The sequence below is a fragment of the Eretmochelys imbricata genome, chromosome 10 (assembly GCF_965152235.1).
Source record: "Eretmochelys imbricata isolate rEreImb1 chromosome 10, rEreImb1.hap1, whole genome shotgun sequence".
NCBI lineage: Eukaryota > Metazoa > Chordata > Testudines > Cheloniidae > Eretmochelys > Eretmochelys imbricata.
This window is the reverse complement of record NC_135581.1, coordinates 8911177-8935946: the sequence shown is the minus strand read 5'-3', so window position 1 is coordinate 8935946 and position 24770 is coordinate 8911177. Positions and strand designations below refer to the sequence as shown.

At 52.3% G+C, this 24770-nt stretch overlaps 1 protein-coding gene across 1 annotated transcript; it reads left to right on the top strand.

The window, feature by feature from the left end:
• Positions 1 to 265: 265 nt before the first annotated feature.
• ARPC1B (actin related protein 2/3 complex subunit 1B) lies at positions 266 to 23612 on the top strand. The gene is made up of 10 exons (XM_077827918.1): positions 266 to 393; positions 13262 to 13335; positions 15732 to 15836; positions 17339 to 17561; positions 17671 to 17778; positions 18807 to 19013; positions 19842 to 19917; positions 20005 to 20201; positions 20720 to 20810; positions 23258 to 23612. Exons 2-10 carry the CDS (start codon positions 13272 to 13274, stop codon positions 23294 to 23296), a joined length of 1110 nt encoding a protein of 369 aa, XP_077684044.1. The 5' UTR covers positions 266 to 393; positions 13262 to 13271; the 3' UTR covers positions 23297 to 23612.
• The last annotated feature ends 1158 nt before the right edge of the window (positions 23613 to 24770 follow it).

Here is a 24770-nt window from a genome sequence, read left to right as displayed (position 1 = left end):
TCCCCTGAGCCCCAAGGGCATCTGCCGAGCTGAAGCGAGGGAAGCTCTTTCCAGGCCCTGGCACTTCCAGCTGTTGGCCTCGGAGCCTTGCACCCAGGCCTGGAGCCCTGAGCCAGGGCTCGGGCAGACAACCCAAGCCTGCTGCAGCGGCTGCTTCAGCTGGAGGCAGCCTGTGCAGCTTTCTGCAGTCCCCACCCGCCCACGCAAGGAAGTGGTTACATTTCTCAGAGAGGAAAAGGGAAGTCAGGCTACTTCAGAGCGAGAACTCAACTCCTGCCTTTCATTCGGGGCTGGCTCAGCGGCAGTTCGTGTCGACTGCCCAGAGTCCATGAACTAGCTAACCCGCTTTGGAGAGAGAGATTTTCACCCTGCTTTCCTCAGCTTCTCTTCTCGGTAAGTTGGCCGGAGTGTCTTCTCTTTTACCACGGGAACGGGAGGAACCTCTTCTCCTAGCGGAGTTACTGGCTGTGTGTTTAACCCCGGAGTGTGCCACCAAAAGAAAAATCTTTGTTCCTTTTACTTGAGCAGAACAGATCCGGAGCTACGAAACAGCGCTGGGACTGGAATGAACGTCCCCTTCCCCTTTGAATCAAGAGGGCCAAAGAGCTGTTGGCTTTTTTTTTTTTTCTCTCTTTCTTAAATGTTTCTTTTCCATTGTAGCATTTTTCCCCCCCTAGGAGGCCTGAAAGCTCCACGGATTTGGAACAGATCCCTGAGCGGGGAGACCGCAGAAATTAGTGGAAACGGTGTGCTGGACCACAGCCCCGTTAGCCCTGCTGCTGTTCCCAGATCCCTCCCCAGAGATCCCCTCTGCGTGCCCGCTGGGTCTGACTCTCCCCTTGCTTACACGGCTCCCTTCGGGAGAGTTACTTCTGCGTTACACCGGTGGGAGTGTGAGGAGAGTCAGGGCCTCTGCGCCTTCCCCTCCTTGATTTTCCCCCTCTAGCCCTGACATTGACACTTGAGGCGAAGGTGGCTCTTGGCACATATGCCTCGAACCAGCTAGGGGTGCTCTCTTCCCAGCCAAAGGGACAGATCCTGCGCAGATTCCTGCGTCACCGTGCGGGCAAGCGAAGAGGGAAGTGCCCTCCTGGGAGCTCCGAACGGGGCGCTGATCTGCTGGATGCTCCGCTCTTGGATTCGGGGCTTATCGCCGAAACCATCAGGATTTGCTCGCGGGGCAGAGACCTCGCAGCAGCAGGCAGACAGAGAGCTCCTCCCAGTCTAGCGGAGAGGAACTGCCTCGGCTCTGGTGATCTCCGGCCGCCCGGGGCGGGGGGAAGGCGCTGTCAGTGAAATCGGTGCATTTGGAAGAAGGAAGAGAAAACCCTGGCGAGCAGCCGTTGTCACCCTCAGCAATGGGCTGCTGCTGGCTCCCTCTCCTGGCGGGGGCGGGGGGGGGAGGGTGACGGGCACTTGGCCACAATGACAAGGCCAAGCCTGAATCACAGGGGAAATCGATGGGTCGCAGGCCCCTGAGTCACACAGTGTCACCCCGCCGAGTTGGCTGGAGAGGAGGAAAGGAGAGAGCAGAGCGCCCACCCCCACAATTTAGGGAGCGGATGGGTAGAAAGCAGGGGCCTCCCCCTCCCTGCAGCTGTTGCTGGAGTTGATGGGATTGACCGTTGAGGCCCGAGGGCACGGTCAGTAATAGGGGGCTGGGACAGTGGCCTGACTTGCTCCCATCCCTGCTCTGGGTCTCTCTCTCCCCAGGCTGAAGCAGGACAGTGGAGATGCAATCTTAACCCCTGTGCAGAGCAGGGTGATCAGACGTCCCGACTGTATAGGGACAGTCCCGATATTTGGGGCTTTGTCTGATGTAGGTGTCTGTTACTCCCCACCTCCTGTCCTGATCTTTCACACTTGCTGGCTGGTCACCTTAGTGCAGAGCATGTTAGCTTGCCTCGCCCCACCTCCCACTGGAAAGGGTCAGAGGAGCATTGCTGGACTCCCAAGGGAACATTGATTCTGCCTAGTCTAGCAATAGAGGCCCCCTAATTGACTGTCCAGCAGGGCAGGGGTTAACACGGATGCCCTGCCTGGCTCAGGGCGGGGGCGGGGAGGACGACTATATTAAGCTGCATGTGCTAAATACAATTTCCTGCTGAGCGTTTTCACTAGGGGAGGCAGTTACAGCAGAGAGGCTGATCCAGCATTTTGCCCCATTCTGACCTAATTCAGCACTCCCCACAACATTTGCTATCAAGGCCTTTCTTTTTGGGCAACTTCCTTAGCTTGGGGCGGGGGAAGAGAAATTGCCCAGCTCTGGATCAAACATTCAGTTACTTCCCCCAGCCTTTGTCTTCATTGGTGAGGCCTTGAGCCTGGGCAGAAAAGGAGTGAAACGAGAGGAAGTTATCTTATTCTAAGCCATATCAGCGCTGGGGATCAACTCATCTGTCTCAGGCAGACAAAGATCCTCAAACTTGCCTTTGTTTTACTTGAGAGAGCAGGTGTCTGATCGTTCCAGGGCGGCGATGTGCAGCCAGCAGATTCAGGAGGTGAATGGGACCGGCTGTTGGAGTGAATGTTAGTATAGAATGAAAGGTGACGAGCAAAGGAGGGTGGAATTTTTCCGGACCCTTTTTTGGTTCTTTATTGTGCATAAAGGAGACCAGAAAGCTTGTTTTATTAACCTCTGTCCCGCTTTGTCCTTGCATTACAACTTCAGCTCTTGTATAGTCTGCCCGGAAAACAAATAGTGGGGCTGTGAAATCAGATGCCAGGCAAGTGAAACCTAACCTAGGAGGGGAAGTGATTATTATTCAGATTGCTTAAAACGCTTGGGTGCAGGCAGCTGGCAGCAAAGCGTCTCCATTTTTAACCATGCAGCCTCCAGCGCCTTCGAGGGAGGGTGAGGAAGGCAGCCAATGAGTCCTCCTGCAAAAGAGGGAAGGCAGAACTGGATATTCCCAAGGCAAAATTAAACAAAACTTCCCCCCTCCTGATATTATTTTAAACCTTTCAGGCTGTCTTGATGCATTGAAAAGAAGGGAACGGGGACACAGCTCCCCTTTTCTCCTTTGCAGCTCACTGTTAAAAATGACAGAGACGCAGTAAATGCACCCTTCCCCCAAACCCATCTCTCCTGAAGCAAGGTCAGCTGCTTACTTCTGGTTAGCAACTTCATGTTTTCTGCTCCAAGCTTTCCCTAACATTAGCAGCCAGGACCAGCTCCTCAAAAATGCCCTGCTTGCAATGGGAGTTAGGCACCTAAACAGGTTTGAGGAGCTGGGCCCAGGGCCCTATTTGCAGCCAGTTTTATTCAGACCGGCCTCCTTAAGCACCCAGCGCAGAAGCCTGCTTGCTTCCTGTGGATCTCACGGCAGCAGTGCAAATGGGATGAGCTGTGGCAGGTTTCAGGACAGCGGCAGCACTGAGTGGTGATCACTGAAATCTAGGGTCTGTCTGGTTCTCATTGGGTCAAACGAATCCCCAGTGTAACCTCATTGACACTTTGATGGGATTATAGCATAGTCCTTTGATGCTCATAACACTGCCCAGGGTTGACACTGGTCACGTTTCCCCCTTGCAGATGATACGTACAATCTCGCAATAAGACAGAACCTTTGCATTTTTAATACAACGGCCTCCAAAGCTACTTAAGCTTAATTCAATAAGGTTTGTGAAGGACAGTGCAGGAAACTGCCAGATCGGTCACAGCTGGCATTGTGCACTTAGATTTATTACGGGTTTTACAGCTGTGTGCAAATCATCCAGCCTGCAGCACTGCTTGCAACAGGGTTAGTAGGATCATTGGTTTGATCCGCTGTAGTAAGTCCTATGTCCTCCACCATCTCCAGATATTCTCATGAGCAATTCCTTGGAGGGTGTGGCTGGATGTCACAGCTGTTTGAAGCATGGGTAGATGGCACATTATGTGCTGTGGATCTGAGCTTTGCTGGGACTCAAACCATTAGGCATTGGGTTTTGCTAATTCCTGTGTGTGGGGCCCTGTTTCTCTTGCTCTTCACAGGGAGGCTGGAATCTGTTATTAGAGACGTTCCCCCCTCCTTAGCATTCACAGCTGCCAAAAAGTGGGCAATGCTTTTTTGCCTCCAATAATAACAAGCAGCAAACGCTGCAATTAACATCCTGTCTGTCCCGTCCAAGGCTGGCGCAGAGAACCCTGGCAATTTCTGAGGACTCCTCATGAAATTGACTTCTGGGTTCAAATTACCTCTGAGTGCAGCCCAGCTCAGCAAACCGGAGTCTGTTGCTTATCCGATGGTTCCGGTTCCTTCCATAGAGTTGGCCGAGGCCTGTTTAAAGTCAAGGGTAGGTTAATTAAAAAAAAACAACAACTGTAAAAATAACCCCTCCCACTCCAACACTGAGTATTTCAAGAAGCAGAACAGTGGTTCTTTCATTATGAATTCTGTACACTGGCAAAAGCCAGCGGTGAGCTAAGCTAGTGGAAGATATTACTCATGATCTACACTGGGGTTGAACAGCCAACTTGCTCTTAATAAAAATATAGATTGATTGCTGAGGAGAGGCGAAGAGAAAGGAACGTTTTAACCATAAGAGTTGAGATGTTTCTAAAGAGGAAGGAACTCACAGAGGAACCAAAGTGAGGCAACTAAGATGAAGCAACCAAGTTTGCTGAGAGATTGCACACTGTTATACAGTGTCGGCAAGATAGTTTCCAGAAGAAGAGGATGACTTCTCATTTAAAAGGTTCTCTGACTTGGGAGCAACTTGTTAAGACGATCATGGTTGATTTTGCTAAGAGAATTTTGATCTTGGTTGATTTTGGAATGGAAGCATCTTGAGGCACATGCGTGCCAGCCCCTGAGCCTTTTAGCCACAGCCTCTGCTGTGTTTTGGGATGTTCAGCGCAACAGCTGAGCATGAGCCAGAGTAAAACCGGTGGCATTTGTATTGACTAAATCGGAAGCTGGACTAAAGCACGCAGCATAGTGACTGCAGACGGAATGACGCCGTGTGTTGCATGGGCAACGCCAACCATTAGACAAAGCTCGAACAAGCACATCTACAAGAGCTACCAGGTCTGACTTGGCTGACTGCATCTCAGAGAGGCACCTCCCAGCAGCCAGACAATGGTTCCTTCTTTTGCAACATCCTGCAGTGGACCCAGCTGGAGGCAGGAAGCCAGGCTAGATGGGCCACTGGTCTGATTCAGCATGACAAACATTTGATCTGAGGTCAGCCTCTTTAATACTGGAATGCCTCCAATCTAGCCATAAAATGCATCCTTATACGGCAGCCTGGGGTAACTGGTACAGCCCGCTGCTCCGTTCAGGGCGGTGTTGGTGGGAATGGATCACATGATTCTAGCACCAGTGATTGGGAATAGTGAACTGGAAGGCGATCCATGGGGGACTGCCTGGCTCAGGGGATGGGGACACGGAGCATTTCACCACTCGGGCGCCAGCTTGAATCTAATCACGGTTGGTAGTGACAGAAAGCTCTTCTCCGCTCCTATTTGTTCCTTGGCTGTGAGCGGCTTGATGCTCCCTGTCTTGGTACCATTCCCTCCAGGTGTCTGATCTCATCTGGGCTGGGCTGGGCTGGGGCAACGTTAGGGGAGATTTGCACTAAGTCTGAAGCTGCCCGACTGTCCCCCTTCTATAAATAAATGGAGGACTGGCCTCTCTAGGGCAGTCAACCCAGCACTGAATTCACCCCCTGCTCCCATGGAGACTTAGTGGGGACACGGCCCCCAGTAGGTGACCGTGTCCAACTGCTTGTGGCTTTGAGGGCGAAAGTCAGGAAGAAACCTGAGCCATGGGAAAGAGAAGATTCCCAGCCACAGACAGTCTCCTCAGCACGGAGGCGTCCATGAGGACTCCCAGATGGGGCAGGCTGTTCCCAGTGCACTTAATTCCCAGGCCTGCTGCTGCTACGTTCTGCTGCTCGCAGCTGGGGCATCTGAGGAATGTGACAGGCATGTGAAGGAGGGGTCTAAGGCACAAGGATGGGGAGGGGTTAGCACAGCCAGCTGCTCTGTGCTCCAGCTGATGGAGGTTAGTGGCTCTCTGAGATCACACTGAAGGTCCTGGCCAGGAAGAAGGGAGGCTGGCAAGGCAAGCAGCAGTTCCTCTCTGACACTACGAACTTGAAGAATTTTGCACTTCATTCATCAGCAAGGAACCCCAATTCTGGGCTTGGTGCATGTGAATCAGCACCAGATAGGTCACCTCCCCTTCATTAAGGGGCCAGTCAGGACCATCCATGTGAAGTGGACTGAATGGCACTACTGATATGATCTGCTGACAGATAGTTATGTGCCAGTCACCTGGATTAAGAGGCCATGGAACAGAATGATTTCCTGCACCTCTGCATCAGTACAGCAGACTTTCCCATAAACCGTGTGTAGCTATAAACCAAGAACAAATGTGTCCATTTGGATGGAGCTGTTCCAAGTGTTTTTGATCCTGGCTTTTCTGCCCAATTCTTATCTCCCCTGCCCCAAATGCTGAGAGCTTCCCTGATGTTTATAGACATTACAGAAACCAGAAATCCTGCCTAATGCGTCCATTTGACTGTCACTGCATCCTCCCCCTTTTTATATCCTTCCACTTGTTGCATCTTGACTTTATCCACCCTACACTGCGAGCTTTGGGTGGACAGTCAGGGACTGTCCTAGGTATGTGTCTGCACAGCAAGGAGCAATGCACTGCCCTGATTGCGGCCCCTATACAATACAGCTGATTTCTATGAGAGCATCAGACTAGCCACAAAACTGGATTGAGATCACAAGCGACTTTGTGTTGAGCCTGCTCCAATCCCCTCCTGTAAAACCCCAGCATGTGCTTATGTGCTGAGTCTGTTTGCTTCTGGAGCAGGAACCAGCGCCAAGAAGGTTCATGAGTGATTAGAAAGTCCCTTAACATTCTGAGCCAGCTTCCTGTTTTTTAAGGTTATCAGGACCTTTTTGCTTCCTTTAAAGGCCCTGACTGTGACAGGTTGCTGCCAAAGGGCCATTCCAGGGAGACTTGCAAAGGGAACTGGGGGGGCCTCGCTGTGTGCTTCCAGCAATAAGGCTCGACTGAATGGTAATATCATTGCGAGAGCGCCGCGTCCATCCTGTGAGGCCCTAGCCTAGTCTCTTCTCATTTTGCACCACGAATCTCCCTCCACCAAAGCCAAAGGCATAAGGGGAGTAATTTACCAGACTAAATTAGTAATGCATTCCAGCGCTGACTTGTGAGAATCAGACCGTCTTAAGAAATGCTTGGGGCTACTGACCAGAAAGGGCTGGCCAAAGAGAGAGGAGTTACTGGCTTTTCATCGGTTGGAAATCTGGGTTCAAATCCAGCCTTAGGTTAACAATGAATTGGTGGGTCCTCATCCTAGTTCCTAGTGACCCAAAGAAGTACACATGTCATGATTAGTGGAACTGGTCCGAAATCAAATCTGAAATTCAACAGAGAAAAGTGCAAAGTACTACAGTTCAGAAGTAAAAATAAAACGCACAAATATAAAATGGGGAATGACTGGCAAGGCAGGAGTGCTCCCGAACAGGAGCTGTCGTGCTGTGTCCAATTGTGGGCATCATGCTTTCGGAAAGATGTGAGCAAACTGGAGAGAGTCCAGAGGAGAGTGTCAAAGTCAGATTCAGGACTCACATAATTTGTCAGACCACGCTGTTTATTAGCAAAGCGCTTTGCTAATGCACCCAGATGTGAGCCCCTCTCTGAGGCTCAAGATAACTTATTTATACAGCTAAGCTAAAACCAGTTTAACATAAGAGACAAAAGAAAGCAGAAACTGACAAATATACATACATATCTTATTTGCATACTAACGTTTACCGATCTCCTAGCTCAGTAGGAGCTCTAAGTTAATTAGTTTGAGGACCCATTGTCTCACACTCCTTAATGTTTCTCTTCCTGACAACTATATTTCAACAAACCCTTCAAGTAGCATTTCTTTAATGAATTATAATTTCAATATAATTCATTCTACTTTCACAATCCCTCCTTTTGGTCAAGCTACACAATGACCAACAATGACTGGGTTCCACATATCAATCGTTCTTTATCTCTTTGTTCATCAGTGATATTTAAAATCATCAAATTAGCACTCTGGTTTGGGGCAGCTATCTGTGTAGCATGCCTGACACAATTTTGGACACAACAGGAAAGTAACTGAAAACATACAAAAATTATTAGGATTCCAAACAGGAGAGTTAGGGCTCCCTGAAACAACCAGTTTCCTATGCCAGAGAAATTGAAAAGGTTACTTAGCCACTTCCATAAAGAACTTGGCTCTTCGTGGGGAAGATATGCGATTTGTTTTAAGTGGCTAGCACGATCTATTACCTCATTGCTGTTGTCTGGTATATACATACAGCAGTCTTTTCCAGTGAGAGCACAAGTCCCTCCTTTTGCCACCAGCACTATGTCCAATGCCTGACGGTTTTGGAGGGCCATCTGTCGGATTGCCCCTGTTTCTTTGGCCAGGGCTCTTAAACTTTCTCCGGTTTCATTTGCCATTATTTCAACTACTGCTTGTAACCTTAGGAGCCTTTTTGCATGGTGTATTACGCCCTCTAATGGTATTAAGGAACCGCCAATGGCCTCTTCCCAGGTTAAGGGGCTTACGTTATTTACATACCATTGGGCATCTGTTAAGTCCCTTCTTTTTCGCCTGAAATTGCGGAGGCGTTCTCTAGGGAAGGTTCCTAGCACTCAGAATTGTGGGAAGAGTCGGGCAGGATAACAGATTCCTGACCAATTAGCTGGTAGTGCGGTATAAGCTCAGGTCCCACACACCCAGTGATGGCCTATTAAGGCCAGGAAGGGTTGGTTGCACCCATTTGTCATATAGGTGTTTGCAAAGGAGGAGTAGTATCCCCCAAAGGGTACAGGGTAATTCTCCTTACGAGGAGTGGTGTTATTTGCATGACATTGAAAGATTGTATTGTTTTCACTAAGGTTACTGTAGGGGGAACATGAGTGATTTCTCTGTTTGATCCCAGGTTGAGAAAAAAATTCATATCTCCATACCCGGCCTGCCACTTTTTAGTTTTGTTTGAATAATCCCATACACCATTGGCCACAATATGCTGAAGGCAACGGCTTTTCCCCAGCTCCAACCCTGTCCCATTACACACCCAACACCAATGACCTTTTCCCTCCACCACATTTATCCATTTAGATGCATTTATTCCCACCGCTTCCCAAGTGTCACTGCTGTTCCATGTTTTGTTAAACGGACGAGGCCCTCCAGTGAGGTCTGGGGACTTGAGTGGGATAGCCAGGACAGGAACACCAGTTTGAGAGTGGGCTGGGATGTGGCTGCAGACCCAGCAATTAGAAATATGAAGGGTCTGAGCTATCCACACCTGCTGCTGGATAAAAGAATTGTCATCGTGGTCTCCCCAGGCCGTAAGATACCAGCAGCCGAGGAACAGGCCGAGGCGCGTGTTGGAGGCAAGGCTCTTCTGGTTCTGACAACCTCAACGGAGGGAACCGCAGTCACGGTTTTACGCCCACCAGGCAGTAGGCGCTAGGCTCGCTACTGCTTTTTTTTGTTCGTCGTCTGCTTCTGGCAACCCTTACGAGAGCGTAGATGGTAAGATATTGCAGACTGTTCCTCTATGTCTTCTTCTGGAGTCAAAATTGACTCTGCGTTGTCCTGAGGTGATGATTGGTTCTCTGGGGATGGTGCCTTCTTACACTGTGAAGCATGTATCCATGCTGCGATGCCAGATAGTTTAACAGCCGTCTGTGTAGTAAGCAGTACCTGATGAGGACCCTTCCACCGGGGCTCCAAGGCGTGCCTTCGATGATGGCGCCGTACGTAGACCCAATCACCTGGCTCGAGGTTGTGGCAAGCGTCGGAGGTGGATTCCGTGGGCCATGCGGCTCGAACCTGTGAATGGAAGTGACTTACAGCTTGCATTAGTCCCTTGCAATACTGAAGGAGCACACTGAGTCAAGTTCAAATCTGGAACGGGAGTAATGGTCGTCATAGCTCGCGTAGGGCGTCCCATAACAATTTCAAAGGGACTTAATTTATGCCTTTGGGATGGAGTGGATCTCATGTCCATAAGGGCTAATGGTAAGGCTACTGGCCAGCTTAATCCTGGAGAGTCACAAATTTTAGCACGCTTATTCTTAAGGACACCATTTCGTCTTTCAACTGCACCTGCACGCTGTGGGTGGTAGGGACGGTGCAGCAGGTGTTTGATGTGCAATATACGGTCCAGGTGTTGAACAGGTTGTCCAGTAAAATGCGTACCCCGATCACTGGACAGAGTAGCAGGAATTCCCTTGGCAGGCATAATATGATTTAACAAACATTTGGCAACAGACAGTGAGTCAGCCTTGCGACAAGGAACGGCTTCAATCCAACCGGAGAATAAACATACCGTAACCAATATAAATTCATATTGTTGACACTTAGGCATTTGTGCAAGAACGGTGCTTGAGGCAGGCCCCGGAACCCCTGGGCCGCTTTTACAGGTTTACCTGTAAATATTATGGCTTTGGCAAATGGTACAGGCTGCACAGTGGCGGGCTGCAAAAGAGCTAAAATGGCGGGGGGAGGGGCACCATCCTGTCTTTGTTACAGCAGAGACCATCCCCTCCTTTCCGACATGCGAAACACCGTGTAGCAGGGCGGCCAGAGATGGGTAGAGTGAAAAGGGGGCTACAAAGGTGCCAGTAGGCGAGCGCCAAAAGGAATCGGGATGTAGAGAGCAACCCTGGGCAACCCAGGATTCTCTCTCGGTTTCTGGGGCAGTCTTGGAGCAGGGTAAGGTCAGTGAGGGACCAGGAGGGTAAGAGGAGAGCAGAGAACAAGGGAATCAGACATTTCGACTAGGCACCCTGCAGAAGCCACAGCATGCAGGCAGGGGGGTAAGCCTTGGGCAACAGGGTCTAAAGTGGCAGAGAAATAAGCCACTGGGCGGTTCTTTTCTCTGTGCATCTGAGTGACAACTCCAAGTGCACACCCAGATTGTTCGTGGCAGAAAAGGGTAAAAGGCTTAGAATAGTCAGGCAGCCCTAAGGCAGGGGCAGAAGCCAAAACCTGTTGGAGGGAAACAAAGGCAGAATTGGGCTCAGGGGGCCACGGCATGGGGTCAGGCACAGAGAATTGAGTGAGTTCCTGGAGAGGTTTTGTAAGGGAGGCATATTGGGGAATCCATTGTCTGCAAAATCCAGCCATGCCTAAAAACTTCCGGACCTGGAGTGGGGAGCAGGGTCGGGGAAAGTTAAGGATAGCTTGGACGCGGGTGGGAGAAAGTGCACAGGAACCCTGGGAGAGGAGAAAGCCAAGGTATGTGACAGAAGCTTGACAGAGTCGTAGTTTAGAGCGAGAAGCTTTGTGACCCTTATTTGCTAGGGCAGTAAGGAGCACTAAAGAGTCAGTTTCAGAGGCAGACATTGAAGGGGAACAGAGGAGTAGATCATCTACATATTGGACTAGTGTGGACCTGGACGGGAAAACAAGGTCAGCAAGGTCTCGGGCTAATGCTTGGGAAAAATATGATGGGCTTTCAGTATACCCCTGGGGCAGTGTGGTCCATGTGTACTGTTGCTCCTTGTAAGAAAAGGCAAACAGGAACTGGGAGTCAGGGTGAACCGGGACAGAAAAGAAAGCAGAGCACAAATCAACAACAGACTCCAGCGAGAAACTGCTGAATTGGAATTCATTTGCAAATTGGATACTATTAATTTAGGCTTAAATAGAGACTGGGAGTGGCTAAGTCATTATGCAAGGTAGCCTATTTCCCCTTGTTTTTTCCTACCCTCCCCCCAGACGTTCTGGTTAAACTTGGATTTAAACTTGGAGAGTGGTCAGTTTGGATGAGCTATTGCCAGCAGGAGAGTGAGTTTGTGTGTGTGTGTGTGTGTCCCCGGGGAAAAAAAAAAGGGGGGGGGTGAGAAAGCCTGGATTTGTGCTGGACATGGCCCACCTTGATTACCATGCACATTGTAGGGAGAGTGGTCACTTTGGATGAGCTATTACCAGCAGGAGAGTGAATTTGTGTGTGTATGGGGGTGGGGGGGGTGAGAAAACCTGGATTTGTGCTGGAAATGGCCCACCTTGATTATCATGCACATTGTAGGGAGAGTGGTCACTTTGGATGAGCTATTACCAGCAGGATAGTGAGTTTGTGTGTGTGGTTTTTGGAGGGGGGTGAGGGGGTGAGAGAACCTGGATTTGTGCAGGAAATGGCCCACCTTGATTATCATGCACATTGTGTAGAGAGTTGTCACTTTGGATGGGCTATTACCAGCAGGAGAGTGAGTTTGTGTGTGTGTGGGGCGGGGGGGGGTGGAGGGTGAGAAAACCTGGATTTGTGCTGGAAATGGCCCAACTTGATGATCACTTTAGATAAGCTATTACCAGCAGGACAGTGGGGTGGGAGGAGGTATTGTTTCATGGTCTCTGTGTGTATATAAAGTCTGCTGCAGTTTCCACGGTATGAATCCGATGAAGTGAGCTGTAGCTCACGAAAGCTCATGCTCAAATAAATTGGTTAGTCTCTAAGGTGCCACAAGTACTCCTTTTCTTTTTGCGAATACAGACTAACACGGCTGTTACTCTGAAACCTATAATTTCAATATAATTCATTCTGTTTTCACAAGAGCAACACAAATGACAAAAGGTTTAGGCAACCTGCCCTATCAAGAAAGATTTTAAAAATTTGGTTCGTTTAGTCTTGAGAAAAGAAGACTAAAAGGCAACCTAGTAACAGGCTTCCAATATGTGAAGGGCTGTTGTAACGAGGACTGTCATCGATTGTTCTTCATCTCCACTGAAAGCAGGACAAGAAGTCATCAGCTTAATCTGCAGCCAGGAAAAAGTAGATGAGCTATTAGGGAAACGTGTCTGTTAGGATAATTACGCTCTGGAATAGAGTTCCAAGGGGGACTGTGGGATCTCTGTCCTTGGAGATTTTAAGAACAGGTTGGCCAACATTGGTCTAGGTGTACTTGGCCTACCTCACTGGAGTGGGCCGGACTAGATGACCTCTCACGGTCCCTTCCAGCATTACATTTCTATGGTTCTATGAAAGCCAATTGAAGACAATGGAGCTATGCAGATTTACACCAACTGAGGAACTGGCCTTTGGTTTCAGTTGTCATTGAACACCAATGTGAGAATCACCATGAATCTGCCGAGTCAGGCAATGATTGGGTGACCAGTGAGCAGATTCCAGTTTACTGCCCTTACAGTGGCTTGATCCTTTGGTGGCTATTTCCTTTAGATGTGGCTGACAAGGGCCGTCTTGTAACCTGGCTATTACATCTGTGCTTTTTCACTTTCATTCCAGCTGAAAAGCCATGGCCTACCACAGCTTCGTGCTTGAACCAATCAGCTGCCACTCCTGGAATAAGGACAGAACCCGTAAGTATACAGATCCCCTCTCCTCCATGTGCCCTAGCACCAGGGGGTGAAAACAGGTTACGCTGATATAACTGAGTTAGCAGAACTGGCCCCTGGTATGGATGGAACATGCTGCACTGGTAAAGGTCCCTTTTCCCAGGACCCAGCCCCAGAGCGCAGAGTGCAGAGCTGGCCACGCTGGCGTCCCTTCAGGGCTGGCTCACAAGACTGCTTCCCGTGTTCTCCCCAGCCACCAGCTCCCCCCAGATGTGCAGTCTGTGGAGACCCCTCGCATATGACTTTGCCAAGTGCAATGACACACTGGGCTGGGCCTATGACCTAGTCATGCTGTTTGTCAGAAAGAAGAGATACAATGTTCATCCAGGTTCTGAGCGCCTTAAACTCGGCAGAGGGGTTTTCAAATCCGGGACCCTAACAGAGAGAGGGGGCCATTTGCAAAGTCCAAGTCCCAGTTCCAAACACCCAGCAAGTCTGGTGGAGAGGGGGGGCAGATCCCAGAGTTTGCTTTTGTCCTGTCTCTGAAGCAGTTCGTACAGAGGGATAATGCCCAGAAGCAAGTGGGGAACACATCTGGGAGATGTTCCAGCAGGCTCCCACTCCATGTCTCCCTAGCAGGAGATTGGGTCATGTAGGAGGAGGCTCAGCCTGGTGCAGCCAGCTTAGAGAGAGGATTGTGCAGCCCCGTTTACTTGGAGCCTGGCGCACCATATGTGCTGCGTTCCAGGGGGCCCAGCCCCCATGGTGCAGCCGTGGGCAGAATCGAGGTTGGAGGGAACAGACCGTTACTGTTAGTAACACAGATAAATACATTTCAAGACAATCTGAGCTGCCTTTGTGGCCTGTTGGCAGAGTCCCAGGGTGATTCATGGTGAGTGACACTGTCTCCCCAGCCGTGGCGCCCCGGGGTGGAGGGTATAAAAGGGCTGCAGTGAGCACAGAGTGGCTCACCAGAACAAAAAGCACTTTCTGTAGGGGGCAGGGGGAAATAGGCCATGCGGCTGGCTGTAGGCAGGATGGGGTGGGCAAAGGGGGCCACCCCTCGACAGCTGGCATTCCAAAGGGAACCTCCCAGCAGAACGGCTCACCCGATGTGGGCGGAGCCTCTTCTGGTGGTGGGCGGGGCCTCTTCTGGTGGTGGGTGGAACCTGCTTCCCACTTGCCAGTTTAACTCGGAGCTGAAAATCAACGCCGGGGGCTGCACAGTGGTAGCAGACTGGGGCATAGATGGGCTGGGTCAGAGGCGCTCAGCTAGGACAATCCACATTCAGCTGCTCCCCTCCAGCACTAGGTCTCACCTAGCTTCACCCAGCTGCCTCTTCCCCTTGTGCTACTGCCCTCAGATACTTGGGGCCTTAGCAACGGGAAAGATCTAAGCTATGCTTGAACAAGGCCTCAGGCTCCCCTTCGTGTCCCTTTTAAAACCTCCACCTTCCTGCGTAGAGGCCCCTGCCCACCACATGCTAGTGCCAGGTTCACCAGCACGCAGGCGCCGACTTTCCCGCTCCGCCCCAGGCTCCACCCCCAATCTGCTCCTTCCTCCAAGCCCCCGCCCCCCCCCACCTCTTCCTGCCCCTGTTCCCCCCCCAACCCTAGCGTGCCCCGTCCTCGCTCCTCCCCTTCGCTTCCTGCACCCCGCGAAACAGCTGATCCGCGGCGGGTAGGAGGCACTGGGAGGGAAGGGGAGGCCCTGATCGGTGGGGCCTGCCTGCGGGTGGGAGGTGCTGAGGGGTGAGGGAGGCGCTGATAGAGGGGCTGCCAGTGGGTGCTGAGCACCCATCATTTTTCCCTGTGGGTGTGCCAGGGCTGGAGCACCCCCGGAGTCGGCATCAATTCTCTCCTAGCACCCCTCTTTGTCACTGTACACAGCGACCCCCACCCCAGCCCCTCATCACAAGGCAAGGGGGATGTGGCTTTCAGGAGCTTTCCCACAACAGCGAACTCAGTATCCGCTGAGTGTGTGCTACAAGCTGGGCTCCGGCTCCAGACTCAGGGTCACAGAGCAGGCAGCCCCGGGGAAGGTACCAACAGTGGAAGGTTGAACGAGGAACGGCTGGGGACTGGGGTTGCTCAGAGCGAGCCCCTTTGAAGTGTACAACTGTTCCATTGGCTCTGGTATTCGGCCTCCGGCTGCAGCTGGCAGCTGTTGCCTAGCCAACCTCCCAGCCCCTGGCACTAGTCAGGGTAGAGGCTTTCCTGCCTGACCCTTGTGGGCCATAAGTGAACACCCTGAAGCTTGAGACTGGCCTTTCTCACCATGCTTGGCCTGAATAGCCCCTTGCCGTAGTCATGCGCATCCGGCTTTTCATTGGAACCCAGCTGCAGTACTTAACCCCTCGCGCCCCCTGCCGCGCCCCCCCCCGGCGGCTGGTCACGTAACCGCCGTTACTGTTCCACAGAGCTTGCCATCTGCCCCAACAACCACGAGGTCCACATCTACAAGAAAGCTGGGGAAAAGTGGAACAAGGTCCATGAGCTGAAGGAGCACAACGGGCAGGTGACAGGTGAGACAATGCCTCATTGGGCCAAGGGTCCCCCTTCTCTGAGAGCAGCCAGGCAACACTGCCCCTAGACACAGCCGCATGCGAGCGACGGGGCTGGAGGAGACAGATCCCCGGCGACTGGGAGGGCTCCCTGCTCGGCCATGTGCTCAGAAGGACGCGCGTGTATCTGCAGTCGGGGGGGGGGGACAGGTGGCCTTGCAATCTTGTCCCACCTGCAGCCAGAACCCCTCAGGTTGCACTTGGTCATCTTGCTAACTAAGCAGGGTTGGGCTGGATCAGCCCTTGGACGGGAGACATCCGTGGAACACAGCCGTGCTGCCGGAGATTGTGGCGTATGCCTCAGCAGGTGGTGCGCTTCCCCTCGTCAGTACTGAGCCCAGAGTCCCAGCGTGGTGGGAGGGGGGGGCGCTGCGCTGTCTTTCAGAGGAGATCCTGACCCAGGGTCATTAAGATCCCGGGGCACTTTCCACAACAGTTCATGTACTGGCTGAATTCCCCATTGGTCTCATTCTTCACTCCCTGTACTGAACGGTTGTGTTGCTGTATGCTGTCAAACAGCTGCTATGTTCCACCCAGAGGTGGCTGCATTTCAGGGGTGAGTGAAGGAATTTATATAAATTGTTAAGCAGTGCGGGATCTTGTGAAAGGAACAGTGGAAATCTAAGCTTTTGCTGTTAGCCAGCTGAAGGCAGAAGCAGCTGAAAGGACCTCCCCAAGGTTTAAATTGAGAGGGGAGTTGCAGCTAACAGGAGAGATGGCTTTAAGCCATCATTAAAGCTGATCTGGGGCAGGGACTGTCAGGTGGCAGCACCTTGGAGTTCAGGACCTCAACACGCTGTCACTGCAAGGATGGGGAGAGACAGAGGCTTGGAGTGGCATCAACAGTCTCCAACTGGAACAGCATCCAGCCCTGTCCTGCCCCTGGTAGGCCTTCTCGGGAGGGGATTGATCCTACTTCCTCAAAACGAATACGCTTGCAGCTTCCCGCCCCCAAAGATCTGTCGTTTGACAGGCTGCCTAGCTGAGTCGTTCTAGGAGGTCGTGGCTCTGTAGCAGGAACCCCACATCCAGCTTGGCAGCCTGGAGCACTGAACATGAAATGGCACGAGTGAAAGGGGCAGGGCGGGGGAGGGGGGAATTTTGGAAGTGGAGGCTGGCAGCAGAGGGGGAAGGAAAGGGCAAGGGTGCCCCCTGCTGGCCATTTTGTTGGTTTTGTCTCGCCAGCTTTCCAGGGGGCAGTAAACTGATGCCGGTAATGGAGCCAGGGCTTTGGGGCAGGCCTAAACACCCGTACCCCTGAGGCCCCTTAAGCCCAGCTGTGAATGTGGTGACTGGGGAGGGGCTCGAAGAGCTGGGGAGAAAGGAGTTTGGGAGCACAGTCATAGATCTTCAGGCCAGAAGGAACCATTACATCATCTAGGCTGCCCTCCGGCAAAGGCTGCCCTCCCTCAGCATTCCCCGTCCCCGCCCCTGCCCTACCCACACGGCTCTCTGCGTTTCAGGCATCGACTGGGCCCCCGATAGCAATCGCATCGTGACCTGTGGGACGGACCGGAACGCCTACGTGTGGACCCTGAAGGGCAACGTCTGGAAACCCACCCTGGTTATCCTGAGGATCAACCGCGCCGCCCGCTGCGTGAAGTGGTCCCCCAAGGAGAACAAGTTTGCTGTGGGCAGTGGCTCCAGGGTCATCTCCATCTGCTATTTCGAGCAGGAGAACGACTGGTGAGTCCTGGCCCTTTGGAGCCCTGGGGGACCGTGCTCCAAGGGGGTAGGGCGCCTCTGCCCTGCCGCTGAGTCAGGCACCGTGCTACCTGCTTGTCTTGTGCCCTAGGTGGGTTTGCAAGCACATCAAGAAGCCCATTCGCTCGACCGTCCTCAGCCTGGACTGGCACCCCAATAATGTTCTGCTGGCTGCCGGCGCCTGTGACTTCAAATGCAGGTGAATTAAGAGTCCTTGAGGAAACACTGAGCCCCGGGGATGGTAAGGAACAGGGGGTTCTGGAAAGGAACAGGAAGGCTGCTTTCTAGTGGGGCACCCTCACCCTGTCTGGACGGACATGCTCTTTGGCGCTCCAAGGTTAGAAATGGGGCCGTGTTGGGGTTTGGATGATGACCCCGCTGGGGTTAGGGCTTGCACAGAACTGCCTCTCCCTTTGCTGTGACCCGTCACTTTCCTCAGGGAAAGCGGATGTCACCCTCCTCCCCTGTTTATTTCTGACTAGAAGTGGGCCCTAGATCAGAGAGCCCCAAGCTTTGGGGAAGCCCTGACCCTGGATTGGATCCTAGCTGTGCAGCTCAGGGCCATCGCTGGCTCTTCAGAACCAGAAACGTCCACTGGGCAAACAGCAAAGCCTCTCGCGTGAGAGTAACAAGGGACGATCATGGGACTAAAATAAAGATCCAGGCAGCAGCCGAGAGGTTGGGTCTGCCAGATCTAGGCAGGACTGGGCCTTCCAGGGCTGGGAGTGTCATTCAGGACCCGGGATGCGTGAGGGGAGTCTCCACCTGGCAGCTTGCCTCCCTGGCTGATGATAAAGCAGGTGGGATCTTGGTATCAGTGCTTGCCTTAAGCATCCATTAGGGACCTTCCCCTTTGATGTTCCCCACCCTGGGGGTGTCTCATTAGTGATGTGGCTCAGCTCCCTGGCAAAAGCTCCGTCACCTGTGGCCCTTCTTAACACAGCTGGGCCTGGATCAGGAATGAGTGAGGCCTGGCGGGGGGGGGAGAGAAAACTCTCCCTTCTGGGTTCTAACAATGCTCAGCTCTTCTCTGGAGCTCACCGTTCGTCCCAGGGGCACAGAGAGGGCCAAGGGACTTGCTCAAGGTCACACCAGCCAGGATTACAAACCTGGGCGCCCAACTCCTCAGCCAGGGCCCAGGCTGCTGGACGCTGCTGCTTCTCGGGCTACCAGCACCATGGCCACCATTCATCCAGCAGCCCAGATCTGTGCTTCGGCTCCCCATAGGATTTTCTCGGCCTACATTAAGGAAGTGGAGGAGAGGCCGTCCCCCACACCGTGGGGCTCCAAGATGCCCTTTGGGGAGCTGATGTTTGAGTCGAGCAGCAGCTGTGGCTGGGTCCACAGCATCTGCTTCGCTGAGAGCGGCAACCGCGTGGCGTGGGTCGGCCACGACAGCACCGTCTGCCTCTGGGACGCCAACAAGAAAACGGCGTAAGTGGGTCTGTTTTCTTTAACAGAGCAGGATGTGCCAGCTGCAGCCAGGACACCTGCATCTCCAGTGCGGCTGGCTGGACGCACAGTGGGGCAAACCCCAGCTCATGGGAGAAGCCCTTGTCTGCACAGAGCAGGGAGAACCTCACTGTTTACGAGCTTGGGACTGCAATTTAAGGCCGGGTGAAGGGCTGAGCTGGCTGCAGGTAGCCTGGAAGCTGAAGCGGCCGGGGATTGGGTATTTCAGACCCAAGGCTGAAAGCCTGGCTCTGCCCCATGCGCTGATCAACTGTCAGGGGTCATGGGGCTCTGTAGTCAGAGGTCTGGGAATGAGCAGGGTGGGTTGCTAGCACCGGGGCTGATTGCTGAGCCATCTGCGGTTCTAGCCTCTCTTGCTTCTCTGCTGGTGCTGCAGCCATCTCCGGGGGCAAAAAGTGGCAGCAGCTGGACACTCGCAAATAGTCTAGGGCAGCATGCGAAGCCTGAATCCAACACACTGCATCCAACACCATCTCCTGCCCCTCTCCCAGCCATGTACCAACCCAGCCAGATCCTGCCCTGCCAGGCTGCCAGGGCAAGGAGGGGACCACGCCTCTATCTCCCCGCTAAATTGGCCCCTTTCCATTGCTCACCCTGTGGTGCTGGAGACCAGGATGGGCTCCGCCCGAGGAAGGGCCGGCTAAACCTGGATGCAGTCTGGCTCACTGCTCGCGCTCAGGAAATCTGGGGTGCCTGTTACGTTCCCTGGTGGATCCAAGGAGGATATGATGTGAAGCCAGAAGGCTGCTCAGAGGTGCTAACTGCTCTTGGCTTCCTCTCCCCACCTAGCGTCGCCTCGTTGTCTGTAGAAACTCTGCCACTCCTAGCTGTCACCTTCATTACCGAGAACAGCCTGGTGGCCGCGGTAAGTCTGTGGCTCGCGCTGGAAAGCTGAGTGGCTGCTCTGGTGTCTGGCAGCATTGAGCAGAACACACTGTTGGTCTTTCCCCAGGGCCACGACTGCTACCCGATGCTCTTCACCTACGATGAGAGCCAGGGCTCGCTGACCTTTGGTGGGAAGCTGGACGTCCCCAAGCAGAGCTCCCAGCGTGGCCTGACCGCTCGCGAGCGCTTCCAGAACCTGGATAAGAAAGCCAGCACTGAGACCAACAACGTCATCCTGGAAACACTGCACAAGAACAGCATCAGGTAAGTGGCGGGTGGGACACCAGAAGACCCAGCTGCACGTTAGTCCTGGAGACAGGGTCAGGGATGGAGCTAAGTCCTGCCAAACCCAAACTCCAGAGCTGCCTCCTCACTTCAGTTCTGACCACGATAGCATGGGAGTGGCTAAAGTGGAGGCTTGTACTGCAGGAGGCCAAAAGCGGAGGCTTGCACTGCAGGAGCATCTCCCTGGCCATTCTGCCAAGACAACCTGCCTCCCCTTGCTGGAGCCCACTTGCCTTGTTAGCTGGGAGAGCCCCTGCTGGTGGCCTTCACAACTGAAGGTGGTGAGTTGGGTTGCACGATACAGAAATTTGGGCAAAGCTCTCCTGTTGGAGCCAACCTTCCCGTGTGGCAGGCATGGAAAGGTGGTAGGTGTTAAAATAACCCCAGAGCTTAATAAACTCCTGAGTCGAACACGCCAGCTTCGAAAGACTATCAAATGTCGAGGCCAGGGAAGCCAAATGCCAGCTGACTTTCCAGTGTCTGTCTCTGCTCTCCAGCCAGATTTCCGTGATTGCCGGTGGCAAAGCCAAGTGCTCCCAGTTCTGCACCACAGGAATGGACGGGGGGCTGAGCATCTGGGATATCAAGGTAAACAATCCCAGCAGGGACCGGAGAGGTGTTTGCAAGTTTTGGGGCTTCCTTGGGTCACCTCAGATCACAGCCTGAGGGCCAGGCCCTGCTCGCAGTTCTAGTAGCATCAGTGCCTGCACTGCAGCCAGCTGCAAAAGAAAACGGCACGCGGCCCCGCAGCCCTTCTACACGAGCGTATTGCTGGCTCCGGACAGTGGCATTTCTGCAATCACCGTGGGTGGGATTCTCAGACGCACCTGGCGTTGGCCTAACTCTCCCAGGCCAACTCTGAGCCCTTAAACAAGCAGCGTTTTTATTTAGCGGGATTGTTTTCAAACTGTTGGCATGAAAGACCCAAAGAGCAGGGGAAACCTCCACAGACATTTCAGATTACTTCTTTGGGAGCCGCGTGTTGTTTAACCACAATTATTAGGCTGTTTGTAAAGCTAATCTCTGCCCTGATTGTGCTTTCTCGTTGCTTTTATTACACCTGTTGGCAGCATTTGGCTGCTGATTAGCAGCAGGTAACAAAATTCACACTACCCGGAAGGACTTAGCTCAGAAGCCTTTTGCCTGATTACAAGGCTAGACAGCAAGAAGGAAGCTGGGTTCTCTCTGTTTGAAGGTGCTCGGGAGATGTTATATTGTAACAAAAGGTTCCATTTCATGTCAGCATCCCACTGATTTGCAGTTCTGTGACACCCAAATGCCTGGGAGCTACGGCTCAGCACCGAACGCTGCTTGCAGGCCAGTCCTGGTACTGAGAGCACATACCCTTTACCTAACACTGCACTACCCAGACTCACAAAGCCACCGCGTGGTTCCCCAAAGCAGTGCTAGGAGCTGATGGCACTGAACGCTAGCTGTTTGCTGGTGCAGGCATATAGCTACTAATTGTTATTGCCCCTGCCAATGTGCCATTCTCTGCTGCCATTGGCTAGCTCCAGGAGGATCTAGGGTCACAGGAGGCTATTTCCTCGCCTTCATACCCCACAACATGGATCAGCTTTTCCACCTTTTCTTCTGTTGAAAGCTATTCAACAGGCCAGAGGGAGTGTTCCACGCCGGCGGTGCGCCCATCACAGCCACTCTCACATGAGCACGAACGATTGAGTCATTGTGTAATGAACGCTGCTTGGAATGGGATCAGACATGCATCAGAATGAATGCCACCTCGCCTCTGGCTCTCATCTGGTGCGACTCCACCCATTCCAACACAGCTAGTAACATTCTGCGGGGACGCTCTGTCCATGATTCGACCTACCCAGATAGTTCTCCAGGCTAGTGAGGAATATTCCTGGGATGGTATTTTTAAAATTCAGCCTGATCAAAGGGAAATTTAGAACATGACACTAGCCCTGCTGATTAGAGGATCCTGCAAAAGAAATGAACACACCCAACTGGCTCTGACAGACAGGTGACTTGAACAGCCCTTTGGAGCAATGGAGAGCTGTAAATGCGAAGCACCACAGAAGAGCATGCCATGATTTCTCCTCTTGGTGCGAGGGGGGGGGTGGGGGGGATAGGGTGGTTGGGGAATGCTAAATGCATGCTAGCCTCTATTTTTACATAGATGGACACAATGTCTAGCTATGCCCCCCGCAGCATAAAACAAATACAGGCCATGGTCTACATCAGAGGTCTCAAATACGTGGCATGCGGGGTTATTTCCTGCGGCCCACCAAACTCCCCATGCCCCCTCCAAGAGTTATTTCCTGCAGGCCACCAAGCTCCCCTCCCCCCAGCATGCCGCATCCCCGCTCCTCTGCCTACCTCCAGGTGCTTCCTGCCACCAAACAGCTGTTTGGCAGCACTTAGCGCTTTCCAGGAGGCAGAGGGGAGGAGGCGGGGCAGGTATTTTGGGAAGGGGTTGGAATGGGGGCTGGGAAGAGGTGGGGCAGGGGCAGGGCCTCATGGAAGGGGTGGGGTGGGGCTTTTGTACCTATGTATGAAAAGATGTCAGTGATGCGGCCCTTGGGCCAACATTCTAGTCCTCATGTGGCCCTCGTGGTGACTCGAGTTTGAAATCCCTGGTCTACATCCAGTTTTTGCAGTTTCGGTGTGTCCACACTAAATCACACCCTTAGTGGTAGGAAGATGTTCTACAGAAATGTGGCTTAGTCTCCTTCCCATATGGAATCCGTTATACCGCTTTGACTGCGTCCACAGTAGCGGGTGGTGTTGCAACACTAACTCTAGCCATACAGCTAAAGGAGTGCATCTCGCATGTGTAGACAAGGCTTACGAGATGAGGGTACAGCAGGCCCTGCATTAGAGAGGTGCTGGTTGAGAGGCAAGGAGTCTGCTGCAGGAAGCAGGCATATTTCCATGGCTTGTGCTTGCACTCTGGCCGAGCGAGCCAGTCCCCGAATTTGCAATGGCCAGGCTGCCCAGACGTGTTTATTCATTCACTCACACACTCGGAGAAAAGTGTTTGTTAGAAATCTGTGCTGTTTTCCTTGTAGAGCCTGGAGTCCGCACTGAAGGATCTCAAGATCAAGTGACAGAGCCCGTGGGGAAAGGCCAGTTGCAGCACCGCCAGCCTCACTCTCTTATTCCAATTCTGCTTGCTTCTTTTTCTGTAAGATGTTGAGTTTAGATCAAGACGACTGATATTTGCAGAGACACATCTCCCCTGGCAACGGTACAACTGCCTGGGCTCAAAGGCACTTGGGAGACTTGTCAGCTGAGGTAAATTAAGTACAAAGAAATTAAAGCGTTTTTTTTTAAAAGACTTTTTTTAAATTTTAAAACAGTGCACCTATGCTGGTCATAAATTGCTTAAAAGAAACAGAAAATAAAGTGTCTTTTTCATGTAAATCAAGCGGCTGCTTTCTTTCTCCTATATATTGATGTCAGTGTCACTGTTAAGTTCTCCCCGAGGTAGCAGATATCATGGGGGAGTCTCCTAGTGCTGTCTCCGCGTCTGTTTCACACCTCATAACCACTTCCTGTGTCAAACAATTGCTGCACTGCCGCCTGGCACCCTTCATTGCCAGAACAGCAGCAGCTTTTGTCTGGGAAAGGCTGGGAGGGGTTCTGCTCATGCCTGCCTCAGCCATGAACAGCCCCACCCAGTCTGCTTGAAGACAAGCAGGTTTCCCAACCTGCAATGCTGCTGCGCTGGTTTCATAACTCTACCTGCAAACACATGACCCAAAGCTTGCACCTCCAGCGGGCCATCCTCACGGTTGAGTTCAGCACAGCTTCCAGACAGGTTGGGGCTTTTCAAAGACGCGAATAACAAGCTGTGTGGTGTGTGGCACGTTATCTTTCCAAAGCACTTAAAGATACAAGGGGATAAAGATGGAAGGGGAAAAAAAAAAAAAAAAGATCGTTCCCATTGGATTTTAACCAGTCATGTCCACTTCTAAACGTCTCCTTCTCCAGGCAATGCCAGGTCACTGCATTGCTTCCTGCTCATTTATACAGACTTCCAAGGATCATGTTCTGGCGCTCAGCTAGAGGACAACTCTCTCCCAGTAGCTGAGTGGCATTTTTGATTGTTGGAGTTTACATCCCCACTGTGTCTGATCACAGGTGGTTCTGAGAGACACTTTTGAGACAGGTGTTTAACATGGGAGACTCCATGCAGGACAGATTATCAGACACTGATCAAACCTTCACGGATACATCACACTCCCCCTACAAACATTCAAGTCAGGGCTTTCCATTCTAAATACACCCTCTTTTTCTTCCCTCCAGAAACCCCACACTAACCCCCACTCTGATGCCACCCAATTCTGAATGGTGTAACAGTCCAGGGTTAGCTCTATCCACACTGAAGAGGATATGGATTGAAAGAAGCTAGAGGACAATTATCCCCTTCCACTAGACTAGCCAAATGTGTGTGTAGAGCAGATCGAATGAGATGTCCACCAGAGCCAAGCAGGGAAAGCACGTTACCTTCAGGCTGCAGCTGTCGGTACAGTCCAGACACTCCTGTCAGACTTGTCCTATTGGCTCCATTTTGACAGT

What these genes read in the sequence shown, in the direction of transcription:
- ARPC1B (XM_077827918.1), top strand. Translation starts at nt 13,272, where the DNA reads ATGGCCTACCACAGCTTCGTGCTTGAACCAATCAGCTGCCACTCCTGG. An exon ending in GCCTGTGACTTCAAATGCAG is followed by an intron (nt 17,779 to 18,806) that starts GTGAATTAAGAG and finishes GGCTCCCCATAG; the next exon opens with GATTTTCTCGGCCTACATTA. An exon ending in TGAGCATCTGGGATATCAAG is followed by an intron (nt 20,811 to 23,257) that starts GTAAACAATCCC and finishes TTTTCCTTGTAG; the next exon opens with AGCCTGGAGTCCGCACTGAA.